This window comes from Furipterus horrens, unplaced genomic scaffold (assembly GCF_987537825.1).
Source record: "Furipterus horrens unplaced genomic scaffold, mFurHor1.1.pri manual_scaffold_17, whole genome shotgun sequence".
In the NCBI taxonomy this organism is placed as follows: domain Eukaryota; kingdom Metazoa; phylum Chordata; class Mammalia; order Chiroptera; family Furipteridae; genus Furipterus; species Furipterus horrens.
Genome location: NW_028327187.1, coordinates 58,608,049 through 58,622,126, shown reverse-complemented (window position 1 = coordinate 58,622,126; position 14,078 = coordinate 58,608,049). Strand labels below are relative to the sequence as shown.

Sequence of the window (14,078 nt, the reverse complement as noted above, 5' to 3'; positions counted from 1 at the left end):
TCCTGGCTTCCATAGTGGATAGGGAGATGGAGGCCAGGGTGTCTGCAAGAGCACTGCTTCCTTCACTTAATGCTGCATCAATCAGCATCCGTGGAAAGTGATTAAGTGAGGAAAGGTCTCTAAGCCAGAGGGTGGTAAGAAGTCTTAGGAGGCGCCAAATAAGAGTCCTCTCAGCCGCTAGAGAGCGCTAAGCACAGAGTCTTAGACTCTATGGTCACTCCCACGAACTCCCATGAGGAAACGCGACTAAGAACCTCCTATACACTTCCGTTTCCGGTACAACTTTTTCTTTTTTTCTACCGACAGCGCTCGCGCCGACATGGTAAGAGTTTTGGTTGGGACATGCGGCATCCAGTGTAATCTTCCCTCCACCGTAGACGGTGCTCTCCCGGGAATGGTTCAGGCCCGTTCGTGGAATCGTAGCAGAGAAACCTAGTGTTGCTGGGTTCGACCCAGCAGGGATCTGGCTTCGGGGCCAGGAAAGTGTTGGGAGCAGAGGTAGACATAACCAGGGGTGGCGTGAATATGATCTTTTTCCACTTTGGGTCTCGTCGTAGGCTGCTGTACGAGAAGCACGGGATGCTCGGCCACCTTCTGGTCAGTGTTAGCGAGGAGTTTGAGAATCGAGTCCTCATGGCCTGCTTTATTGTGAACTGGGTCGGCGTTGTGTCATTGGCCTCTGATAAACTGCGTGTTCTGAATGGTTTACATATTTACTAGGTGAACGTTCCTAAAACCCGCCGGACTTTCTGTAAGAAGTGTGGCAAGCATCAACCCCACAAAGTAACACAGTACAAGAAAGGCAAGGATTCTCTGTATGCGCAGGGTAAGATGGTCTATTGTATGCGATTTGGTTTAAAACTGGCATTTGTGTAGTAGTATAATACACAAGTCCAGACCCCACCACCACCACCGCGGTCACCCGGTGACTTGGGCATTGATAATTTACGCTGGAAACTCCAAGATAAAAACCATAGTGTTTTTCCATGTGGTTGTGATTAATTATCTTTGAACTACTGTAACAACTTTACTTCTCCCAGGAAAGCGGCGTTATGACAGGAAGCAGAGTGGCTATGGTGGGCAGACTAAGCCGATTTTCCGAAAAAAGGTGGGTAGTAGTAAATATTTGACATTCTTCCCACTGACTGTAGTAAAGACCTTGCATTTGTTGTTATTCCACACCTGTACAATGCAGGTGTGCTTTCATACTTTTAGCGAAGTAAGTTTGTCACCTGCAGTGACATACCTAGTACGCAGTGGAACTGGGAGTGCAACAACCTAGGTCTGACTAGTCTACGATACTGCACCATTGAAATGTTTTTATTGTTTTGTCCTCCCCATTTTGAAGAGGCAAATATTAAGGAATGTGACCAGCCTTTTTAAGGAATGAAGTTTTGAGTGCACCAGTAAAATCCTTTGCCCTATTTCTGTTATGTCCTAGGGAATCCTCAGCTCTTGCTTGCACTAAGAATTGTTCTCTTAATTTTACTTCTCAGCTCAGAAGTGTGCAATGAGTCTGCTATCTATAAGGAAGTCATAAAGTTTTTTAAAATTGCCATTTAGGCCTCCCATGGTCCTCCTGAATTATGTCATTTTCAGACTGAACATGTTTTTGTTTTTACCCCAGGTGATTTTGGCTACTCCTTAAAGTACACCATGCCTGGACAGCATTCCGGTGAAAACTGTGTTTATTTTGGCACTTTGCTCTTCATTTAGCTTAGTACCAGAAAATATTTAAGGAATGACTTTAGTGTTCATTTATCATTTAGGTGTAATGAATGATTAAATCTCAAAAGTGACGAAAGGAATGCTTCCTTTTTCACATTCAAGTAACTTGTTTAGGAGATGGGGAGGTTCCAGCTAGGTTTTGGACTTTTTGAGAACTGTAATCTTAACAGTAGGATTCTGATTACAGGAGCTGCCTTAAATTAAAGTTGTATTCATGGGGACTCTACCTTGAGTTAAAGAATACAGTTGAATACACAAACTCTAAATGTAATTGTAGGTAGTCTTCAGAGAATTGCTAATCTTAACAGTTGTTAGCCCTATTTAATGAATTGTGAAAATTACCGGTATATTCATTTTGTAGTGTATGGACTCGGATGATGCATTTTTGGTTGTGTGGAATACTTAACAATGTAAATAAAGCTGCTGAATGTCTACAAGTTCAAGGTGGTACGATGAATGCCTATTTGTTAAGAAGCCCTCTAGGATGTCTGATGTGAATGGAGAACTTGATGGCAATTAGATAACCTGCCACCTCTGCTATTATTGGGTTGGCCAAAAAGTCCATTTATTTTTTTTCCATAAAATAAAAGACTCACTTTTCATTTTCACCAATAACTTGGTTGATTGGGATATTTTGAGTATGTTGTCTATCTCCCATGTGGTATGAAGTTGGTTGTTCTTAATGTTTTGATTTGATCTCTATCAATTTCAAATGGTCTACTCAATTGTGGGGTATTGTCCAGCAAGTAATCTCCAGCAGGAAACCTCACAAACCACTTTTGACATGTTTGATCAGTCACAGCACCTTCTCCATACACTGCACAAATCTTTTTTTGCATTTCAATTGCATTTTTGCCTTTTTGAAATAAAGCATAATATTCCAAAAATGTGTATTTTCTTCCATCTTCAATATTAATTGGCTACACAAAGATTCACCAATTTTTTTTAAATGCACAGCAATCCAACAGCTATTACAGTACAATTGAACAAAATTGTTTCAAATGAAGTTAAAGAAAACTAAGCACTACTAGAGCCATCTTATGGAGAAAGAAAACAAATGAACTTTTTGGCCAACGCAATACATTCTCTAAATCCACTGGTTTTTTGTCTCTGTTTTCTCCCTATAGCTAACAACAAAATGTCTCAACTCCTATCATTTGCAATACTTTGTGTCCAGGTAGTGCATAACCCAGCATGGTTGTATTTTTGAAGAAAGATTTTCTGCAGTGACTTATGAAGGGTACCAATTTTTTTCCAGGCTAAAACTACAAAGAAGATTGTCCTGAGGCTTGAATGCGTTGACCCCAACTGCAGATCTAAGAGAATGCTGGCTATTAAGAGATGCAAGCATTTTGAACTGGGAGGAGATAAGAAGAGAAAGGTATACAATCTGAGGTGGAAGAGTAAACATTTCTGCCCACTAATTTATTGTGGCATCAAGGTCAGGGGCAGTCCTCTTAAAGTACTTGATTCATAGCTGAGGTGTAAGGTTTTGGTGGTATTTTCCATGATTAGGAAAGGGAGAATGAGACCTTAAAGAATGGCAATCCCTTTAGGAACAGACACTGATGGAGTTAGAGATTCTTTGCAAAAGATGAAAACTTTTTTCTTTTCTATTACAGGGCCAAGTGATCCAGTTCTAAGCTTCATTTTTGGTTTATGTGACAATAAAATCTTGAATATGTGTTCACTTCGTGTGGTTGCAATTGCCATATTTGGGTAGCTGAGAAATTAGTGTCCCACAAGGGGAAATTTATGTGAAATGATTCTTCTGGGTGCTTATTTCGAATTGAATCTCATTGAACTCATGTGATGGTTTAGTTTGGCACTTGAATCACTTGGGCTTCATGGGATCCCTTTTGCTGTTACGAAGTAAGGGTTATTGCTTATCTTGGGACATAAGCAGAGACCTGAAACTTAACACATTGCGTAAGGGTGGCAAGAATTCTCGTCATTTCTAAAAGGCATTTAAATTCCCCGGTACGCGTGTTAACGGGGAGCTCAGTAACAATTATGTTGATAGTGAATGTAAAGTTTACCAAGAGTGAAATAATTTGTTTCACGTACTTTTGCAACTTCAGTCATTGAATGAGGAATTTGGGCCCTGTTCTTTAGGCACCAAGACTTCTCATACCACCTGAATGTTTTGACACACCCCCTCAAATTTAGTAGATGTAAATTCATTTTGTGAAAAGGATTTAATTTCTAGTTAATTAAAATCCTCAATGGAATCTAGCAGTGCTTATCCATTTTTTAACACCCATTTCAAATTCACACCCCTTTCATCTTTGTATACGATTATAGATACACCCAGCTCTTGACAGTTGTGCAGTAAAACTGGATAGCAAAGCAAGTAACACTACATTTGGTAAGTGCAAGTGTCAGTGAGATGGAAGTTTTCTTCCAAATTGAAAGTCTGAGTTTACCAATTTCATTGCAATTTTTATCAACTGACAACTAGTCTTCCGATTTTATTGAAAATAATTGGTAATCTCATGACAGGCAAAGGAATTACTAAAATACTTTGTATTTTGAGGGGGCTTTATTCAAGGAAAGACAGCTGGAGTAGGAATGGAAGAAAAGGACAGAAGTAGGGTAGTCACTGGCAAAAACATATACATTTTTAAGGAAGCTTTAAAAAAAATTCAGTTTGGATAGGTATGTTTATTGATTTAAAAGCGAGAGAGACACTGATTGATTGCTCCTGTAAGCACCCCAATGGGGGATTGAACCTGCAACCGATGTATGTGCCTTTGACCTAGGATCAAACCTGCAGCCCTTTGGTGTATGGAACAATGCTTGCTTTGGCCAACTGAGCCACCCAACCACAGCTAAAGAAGCTTTTTAAATGTTTGGCTTCTATCTAGCAGAAGCAAAACAGTGCCTGTGGGATTTACTCGAGTTTTTAAACAAGAAGTCCATTCATAAAATCCAAGCTTTATCTTCATAGGGAGGAGCTCTGTGATGAAACAGGCAGGATTACAAGCCACTCCTTGACCCAGGGAAGCTGTATTGATGGTATAAGAACGAGGTCCACCAATTTCTTGCAGGTTTACCATAGCCACAGCCCAGGCTAAGTTAGAGAGAGGGCGTTCCCACACCTCAATGTTGTCTTCCTGAAAAGCCAAGAAAATAGGTGATAGCTTTGTAAGTAGCAATAAGCTGCCCTGTGGCATTTAGACTTAACTGTCAAGTATCAAACCCTTATAGGAAAAATTCAAGTTATCTTATAGCATGTTAGGGAAATAATGATTCTAGCAAAAACCTTCATTACTGATTATATCAAGCTTAAAAAATATATTCCCAAAAGACCAGTGCATGTCCTCATATGTAACATTTAGGCCCAAGACAAACTTGGAACTTGGGTATAAAGCCATGTTAAAGTAGACACCCAAAATAAACATTTGGATGGATTGTAAACTAGAAAGCAGAACACCTTCCTAGCCAAGTCCAGTTTTCACCCATAGAATATTATTTACTATACCTTTCTAAGTAGGTACCCCTGCTTTCCCAGTGGGTCCTGGTTGATGGCAATCACATCCTTATTCTGAAGGAGCATTTTTGCTTGAAGGCTGATTTGTCGGAGGTCATTGGACATGAGTAATGGAGCTGCCATGATAGCCCAGAGGGCCATCTGAGTTATCTGCTGATCCCAGCTGAGGCCAAAGTTGCCAATCACTAACTGGGACAAAAGGTAGAATTCAAATGAGAAGACAGAAGCATTCTTAAAAGTAGCCTAGACAGAGGAGCCACTTTCCACGGCACCCTGCTCTGAGTACTCTCACACAAAGCCTGCCCAAAGGAACTTTCTAATTTACCTTGAATGTCAAGTAGGAAACAGACCCACTGCAGGGGACTGAACACAGAGGGCTCACTCAGATCCTTACCATATCTGGGTCATTCCAACCCCCTGGTCCTGCAGCACTAACAATTGTCTTTTGGTTAGAAGATGTCCAGTCCAGGGTACTCTTTACACTCTGCCAAGAATCATAAATGTCTCCAGAATTTCTCCAGTGATTGCAGTACTGTCGGATTTCTGTATAATTGGGCTGTGAAAACATACTTTCTATTAACATTATTGCAAGATGAACATAGGTTTAAAGGAAGCACTTGTAACCTCTAGTTTACAGCTTCAAGGTCTCCAGGAGGACAGCTAAATCCTTATTGGAATGGAATTTCATTGTAAGAAGTTTGCTTCAGAAGTAGGCAATATAACTTACAATCCCTATTTAAAATGGTTTAAACAATGTTTATGCTGGAAATTTATCAAATGGTAACTAAGTACTGGGATTATGAAGGATTTAAATTTTTGTCACAGCTCACTGTGCCTTCAAACTAAATTGAACATTATTGCTTTTACAATCAAATTATCTTAATAAGTAAAAACAGCTGCAAAATTACATAGAACTCATTAAACATGATAAGGCTATCTGAATCCTAGGCATATAATCTGTTAATGGAAAAAATAAGTTTGTAAATAGGCATGTGGGATATCCAAGGTTTAAGATGTTGAGAAAGAGATGAAGAGTATTTTACAGAGATTAGAAGGAAATAACAGGGATTCATTCTATATAGTTATTCAATACTTACCATATGCTAGGGATATAGTGATAAAGTCTGACAATGTCCCTGCCCTCCTGGAGCTTACATTCTAGTGGAGGAGACAATAAGCCAGTCAACACAATTCCATATAGTGCTAAGGTCTCAGTTGGAAAGTAAACAGGTTAAAATGCTAAATAATGAATGGATAGTGTGCTACTACTTTAGAGTAGTTAAGAGAACACCATTCTGAGTATGTGTTATCTGGTCTGAGACCTCCCTGTTAAGGAGAAATCTTGGGGAAGACCATACAAGGCAGAAAACAAAGAGCAATAGACCCTGAGGCAACAATAGGCCTGGAATGTTTGAGAGACAAAAGAACAGCAGTGCAGTGAAGGCAAAAGTGATGGGAAAATGAGGTTGGAGACCTAGGCTGAGGCCAGAACAGTGGAGTTTGCATACCAAGTGCAATGCAAAGCCAGTTAAGTGTTTTAAGCAAGGGAGTGATGTGATTCCATTTAAATTTTAACAAGAACACCTGGTGCTGCTTGGAACATGGATAGGTGTAGTGAGAGAGTGGAAATAGAGATTAGGCTGTTGGGAGCATTTTGGGTGTGAGATGATGGTAGCTTGAGAGACCAAGGTGGATGCAGCTGAGATGGAGAGAAATGAGCTGATTCAGGATTTATTTTGTAGATAGTACTGACAGGATTGCTGATGGATAGGTTGTGAACGTTGAGACGGAAGAATCAAAGATGACTGACTTCCCAAGTGGTAGCAGTGGGGATGGTAAGTGGTTGGATCCAAGGAGAGAGGGTAGGATAAGACTGTTAAGTGAGGTGGGACTGTGAAGGAGACCCTTGTTTCAAGTCTTGAAAATCTATCACCAAGGCTCTATTGGATTCTGGACTCACTACCTCACCTTATGAAAGGGCCACATATAAAGAGGCCACTCACAGGAGTACACAATGCTTCTGCCAGTCTTGTTCAGGGCCAAGGACATGTGCTTATAACCTGTATGAGAAAACAATGGGTAAAATAAGGGGAGGGAGGGAATTTCCAGGGGGGCTGTATAGTTTTAAAAGAGGCTTCCTGGTCCTGGCTGGGTAGCTCAGTTGGTTAGAGCATTATCCCAATATGCCAAGGTTATGAGTTCGATTCCCAGTCAGGGTACATATAAGAATCAACAGATGAATACAGAAATACATGAAACAACAAACTGATATTTCTCTCTCTCTCCCTTCTCTCTTTAAAATAAAATTTTTTTTAAAAAAAAAGCTGCCTAGAAAGGCCACATTTATATTCTAAACCAGCATCAGAGATAGGTGGCTGCTCTATGTTGAAAATGTGTCTAACACATCCTAGACTGCTGGGATTGTTCTGAGGATGTAGTGCCGGATGGGGCATATATTGAATAAAGGCAGGCACGAAGGTGCCCCTTTTCTGCCACTGTATGACATTCTGGATGCTTTCCCAAATGATGTTATGGAGAGGTAGAATTATTATTCATAATGAACTCAGAGCCTCCTTGAATGAAATGTACACAATATTAGCCATGGTTAGGCAAGCATGGATTTTACATTGCATGAATGACAAACTGAAAGGAGATAAGTAGGAGCTCTGGCACATTGAGAATAATTATTTCCAGTATTGTGACTGGGTACTTAAAATGGGAAAATTAGTTCTGTGGATTCTCAGTTACCTTGGCCTCAAAGTTCTTCTCTTTGCTCATGGATAAATCTCTTGAATGAAACATACCATCTGCCAACTGTTCCACACTGTCACAGTAACAACCATCAAATTTTAGCAGATCTACTCCCCAGTCAGCAAAGGTCTCAGCATCAATGTCATAGTATCCATAACTCCCAGGGTAGCCCGCACAGGTTTTTTTCCCAACATCTGCATAAATCCCTAGCTTCAGCCCTTTTCTATGGACCTGAAATGAGAGGAAAGAGACACCACAATAGAAGTGCAATCATGAAGTAGAGAGAACCAATCCAGGCTATGAGAAGAGAGACGTACACTTCACCAGGTATTGGGGTATTTTTTTCACAAGTCCATATAATTATGCAGGTGAGCTTGTTGTGAGACAAAAAGTAAATTCTCCAATTCTACTGAGTTCAAAGCACACATATAAGCTATAGCACAGAACCGAAGAGAAAGCTATCAGCCACTCTAATCTTCCTCTGATGGGAACCTAAAAGTTACCTTTCCAGGGCAATGATAGGTTTATCTGGACAGACTCTCTTCTTGACCAAACATTGGTTAGGTTCCTCTGGGCCTTCTTAAATAGGCCTCAATCTTGGCCTTCGGGTGTCCACTTAGCAAGAATCCTGCTAAGTCTTTCTCCCACTTTTGATACATGATCATGATCAAGTTCCTTATCTCTCACCTTTGATGTCTTAAGTCCTTGGCTTATCTTTAGCAAGAACCCTCCTCCCCTTGATGTCTTCCGTTAGTAATTTTCTGTTCACTGACCCTCTCAATCTGTTGGTTGGCTAGAAATCCCCACTTATCTTTGTTATATTCAGAATTGAGCTTGGCACCTTCTCTTATTGCAATAGTACTGAATAAAATCTCTTCATTGCTTTTAACTAATGTTTGGCTCTATTACTCTTTAATAGTCTCCAGCAAGAATTCCTCCTATCTTCTAAAATTCTGGGTTATAGTATAACTGCAATACCGCTCAAAGCTTATATAGAAATACATGCACACGTATGTCAAGAACCAAGTTCCTTTTTCTTCCCAGAGAATTCAGCTGTTTCAACAAGAGGAGAACTTATCTAAGATGGGCCTGAAGAACTAATTCAAAACATATATCTGCTGATGGGATGAAAATTCCACCTGATAAGCCTTACAACTCAAAGTTCAGATACTGGTAGCTATTTTACTTTCTAAGTGTTTTTTGAATAAGCTTCCATACAGAAATGTTTAGTCTCCTGAATGAAAAGGAAAATTATCTGTAAACTCACATAATCAGCTAGGTGCTGGATCCCACTAGGAAAGCGCATGGGGTCTGCCTGAAGTCTGCCTTTTGAGTCTCTTTGGGGAGCCATCCAACAGTCATCAATGCAGAGGTACTCATACCCTACTTCCTTCCAGCCATCTGAGTCCATGAGATCTGCCATCTGCATGAAGAGCTTCTCACTGAAATAGAAATTCCAAGAATCATTACAATTCGTTAAACAAGTGCTTGGCTACCTCCTATTTGTTAGGTACCTGGGATTTCCAATTTCTTTCAACCCAGTAATACTTGGGTGGTAATCACAACCAATGCAAGCTAAAATGGGTTGGGCCCTTTTTCTTCTCCTTCCTCTCTACACTTAATACTTCTACCCTAAGAACCCTGAACAAGTGTAATAGGAATGGGAAATGCATGAAATTGAAAAGGCTATTAGAACTAAGTAGAAAGTTCAGTGAAGTTAGAAACTATAGTTAACATAATCAACAGCTTCCTTAGATATCGACAATAACCTAGTTGGAGAAAAAGATACCATTGACAAGAGCAACCAAAAAAGCAACAGGAAAACCTAAAATACCTAGAGATAAATTTAAGATACTTTGCTTTGGTTAAGAAAACTCAGTATTAAAAAGAAGCTAATTCTCCCTACACACCTTTATGCATTTACTAAAATGCTGAACAAATCCCAAAAGGACTTTTTAAGGAACTTGGTGACTTGATTCCAAAGGTTCATCTAACAGATTAAACATGTGATCATTCTGCAAAAGATAAATGAAGCTGCTGTAGTACCAGTAGCATTAGAATACAAGAATACATAGATCACTGGAATTAAAGAGAAAGTTCAGAAAGAGTCCTTCTAGCCATTTGGTACCATGGAATTTAGTTAATATTAAATGTGGCATTCTTTATAGGAAAATAAAGGCCAGATGGATTAAGTATTTAAATATTTTTAAAAATCCATAAACATACTAGTTGAAAGTATAGGTGACTATATTATCTTCAGGTAGGAAAGAACTTTCTCAGCATGATGTCAGAAATAATAAAGGAAGAAACTGATATTTGATATATAAATATCAAAATGAACATATAGCAAGAACAGCCATATTCACAACATTTGGTAAACAAAACAAAAAATACCACCCAAAAAGCAAACAACCCCCACCCCAAAACAAAAACATTCCAATTGAAAAATGGGGAACTAACACAGTCAATCCAAAAAAGAAATCAGGCAAAGAGCCAATTTAACAAATGAAAATAAAAACACTTACCAGACTGGCAAAGTTTTAAAAGAATCATCAAAATGCAGTGTTGGCCAAGGTGTGGGGACACAGGCATTCGCATATACCATTGTTGGTAATGTGCATTTGTAAAACTTTTGGGGAGGACAGTTTGATATGTCACAAAATGGGCATATATTTGGACCCAGTAATTAGACTTGTAAGTAATGAATCAGATGATGTACAATGATGTAGTTTTGTTCACAATAATGAAAAATTGAAGAGCTCTAATAGTTATCAACAGGAATTTGTTTAAATAAATTATGATATATACACACAATTTGCATTTATGAAGCTCTTATTCTGTGGCAGGTACTCTGCTTACATTTAGGAAGGGTAAATAATTTGCCCAAGGTCACAATGAGCCTACAATTTGATCGCAGTCAGGCAAAAGTTCAACCTTGTTAACAATTCATAACATAAACATGATTTCATTTTTATTGAAAATAATGAAAAAAGAAATCTGTTATTTACTACAAAACTGTTTCAAGGCTGTATATTAACATTTTAACCATGATTATTTCTGAGGGTGGAATGAGGGGAATCTTTATTTTCATTATATTCTACATTTTTTTTGCATTGATCATGCATTAGTTTTATAATCAGATACAAAAGTATGACAACCACCACTTAGAAAAAAATTAGAAGACCAAAAAATATATGAGATGGGCACAAATGCTACAGTTTACCCCAGGGTCACAATGGACTTAATCTGAAACTTAGAAGATCAATTAATTCTGTGATGTTTGATTAACATACTGACTTTATCTGTAAAGCTGTAAATAGATTCATAGGAATAACTTACAGGCACTGGTATGTACCATAACCACTGCTTTTAGAGGGACTTCTGCATAATGTCTTTATTATGTTTAAGAATTATTCTATTAACCACTGTCACCCCAACAAACAATAAAAAAAAGAAACTGATACGACAGATGAGTACTAGACTTATCAAGGTGATAACTTTGTAAGTTATATAAATGTCTAATCACTATGTTATACGTCTGAAGATAATATTGCATTGTTAACTGTAACTGAAATTTTAAAAAATTAAAAAAAAACTATTTTACAGACCCTTTTGGGTCAATTCCCTGAGAGGTAAGATCTGTTATTCCCAGTCCTGGCCGGGTAGCTCAGTTGGTTAGAATATTGACCCCATATGCCAAGGCTGCGGGTTCAATCCCTTCTTAGGGCACATACAAGAGTCAGCCAATGAATACATAAATGGGTAGAGAAGTGGATCCATGTTTCTCTCTCTCTCCCCACCTCTCTCTCTAAAAATCAATAAACTTAAAAAAATTAGAAAAAAACATGTTATTCCCAATTTACAGACAAAGAATGTGTGGATCACATAGGTTTAATACCTGTCCAGTAGATCCAGACAATTGGAGGCTCCTCACCCACTCCCCTGTCCTTGGAATGTGCATTCTGCTTGCCTTCCCCCTCCAAGAAGCTGCCCATAGGATGCAGCCTTGAGGTAGAAATGTGTTAGACACTATAATGCCAGTCAATACACAGGCATACCTTGCATTGTTGCGCCTCACCTTATTGCGTTCCAGATGTGGGTTTTTGTTTTTTAAACAAATTGAAGGCAAGACTCTCAACCAGCAAAGAGTGACTTACTTTATTGAGGTGGTCTGGCTCCAAACCCGAAATATCTGAGGTATGCCTGTATGTGACTGAACCCAGCTAAGGCCTCTGTACAAACTTATTTGGCCGGCAGGTGTGGAAAACTATACCTCTTGTAGCCTCCCAAGACAGGTTGCCTAGGTAAGTTACCTTCTTCATTAAAACTGCTACCTACTACTCTGGAGTGGTCTGCCACTTTCTTGGGTTTCTCCTAGTCCTCCTCTACCCAGGCGGTGTCAGGTTACACCTAAGGATGCTCCTGGCCCATTTGCAAGCCAACAAGCCTCAAACCTTGGCTTCCATATACAGGCATACCTCGGAGATATTGCGAGTTCGGTTTCAGACCATAGCAATAACGCAAGTCCTAATCTTTTTGCTGGTGGAGGGTCTTGTCTTCAATTTGTATATTTATTTTATTTTATTTCTTTTTAGAGAGAGGGGAAAGGAGAAAGAGAGGGAGAGAAACATCACTGTGTAGTTGCCTCTCACGCCTCCAATTGGGGACCTGACGTGCAACCTAGTCATGTGCCCTGACTGGGAATCGAACCAGCGACATTTGGCTCGCAGGCCAACGCTCAATCCACTGAGCCACAGTAGCCAGGGCTTTGTCTTCAATTTGTAAAAAAAAAAAAATCTGTGAGGTGCAATAAACTGAAGTGCAACAAAGCAAGGTATGCCTGTATATAGTTCCTCTAGGTCAGTGGTTCTCAACTTGTGGGTCGCGACCCCTTTTGGGGTCCAACAACCCTTTCACAGGGGTCGCCTAAAACCATTGGAAAACATATAATTACATACTGTTTTTGTGATTAATCACTATGCTATAATTATGTTCAATTTGTAACAATGAAAATACATCCTGCATGTCAGATATTTACATTACAATTCATAACAGTAGCAAAATTACAGTTATGAAGTAGCAATGAAAATAATTTTATGGTTGGGGGTCACCGCAACATGAGGAACTGTATTAAAGGGTTGCAGCATTAGGAAGGTTGGGAACCACTGCTCTAGGTCAACCTTTCAGCCAGACGCCACTCAAGGGCAAGAAGGTGGGGAGATCACAGAGACTCCATGGTCTATCTAAATAAACTCTCACGTTACAGTCAAGGAACCCTGTAACCCAAAAGGAAGAAAAGTCCTCTGTTTCTCCTACTCACTACAGCTGTGCTCATTGCTAGTACCAGCAAAGGCAGAGCAGCCCCTCGCAAGAAGGGTCTGAACGGAACTGGATGGTAAATGGATCAACACCCTAGCTTGGGCAATCAGGTAGAGACCAAGAAGCCGGAAGCAAGGGCCGCGGGCTGGAGTCCCATCCCAGAAGGAGGTCATAGGGAGAAAACTTAGGGCTAGTCCACATCCGGTGCAGTTCGCTGGGCACAAAAAAAAAAGCAGAGGCAGTAGGCAAGCTCTCCCTCAGGCTCAAAAGTTCCCGCTGAGACCCTCTACCCCTCCAAACACATGGAAAGGCTAGTGGAAGGGGGTATCCGATATCTCTGATACCTGATGCAGGAATCTGGCTCTTCTTTGCAGTCAATGTTGCACATGAAGCGCTCCCAATGCAGCCAGCCCATGGTAGGGGTCATTGCCAAGCCATTGTCCAGGGCCCAGGCTCCAGGAACGTCCCAGAGAACCAGGGCCAGGAAACAAGGCACCAGCAAGGAGCCCAGACGCCGGAGTCTGCTTGCCAGCCTCATCGTCACAATAACCGTGCATAACAGATTTCCGCGTAAACTGGGTTTTTAAGTTTAAGCTTAGGGGTGGGCCAATCACTGCAGTTAAGGAATGACGTGTTTCTCAGACAACTGGGATGGCGGTTATCCCCAGAGGCAGACCAATGATCAGTCACGTAAGACGCACTGAAACCAATCTCACTCTTCCTTCCTTGACATTGGCCCGCCCTATTTTCATACTAGAAGGAAGTGTGGTACTTCAGAGATCCCGAG

General features: G+C 40.1%; 2 protein-coding genes across 2 annotated transcripts; one reads left to right on the top strand and one right to left on the bottom strand.

The window, feature by feature from the left end:
- The first annotated feature begins 210 nt into the window (after window positions 1-210).
- RPL36A (ribosomal protein L36a) lies at window positions 211-3,422 on the top strand. The gene is given in 6 exon segments (XM_090265285.1): window positions 211-282; window positions 284-322; window positions 721-826; window positions 1,041-1,108; window positions 2,987-3,109; window positions 3,351-3,422. Coding segments are annotated over 6 exon segments (429 nt in total). The 3' UTR covers window positions 3,372-3,422.
- A 950-nt stretch (window positions 3,423-4,372) lies between these two features.
- On the bottom strand, window positions 4,373-13,939 carry GLA (galactosidase alpha). The gene is made up of 7 exons (XM_090265284.1): window positions 13,636-13,939; window positions 9,240-9,414; window positions 8,026-8,203; window positions 7,190-7,281; window positions 5,616-5,777; window positions 5,213-5,410; window positions 4,373-4,844 (listed from the first exon to the last, which is right to left on the bottom strand). Exons 1-7 carry the CDS (start codon window positions 13,827-13,829, stop codon window positions 4,560-4,562), a joined length of 1,284 nt encoding a protein of 427 aa, XP_090121410.1. The 5' UTR covers window positions 13,830-13,939; the 3' UTR covers window positions 4,373-4,559.
- Window positions 13,940-14,078: the final 139 nt, after the last annotated feature.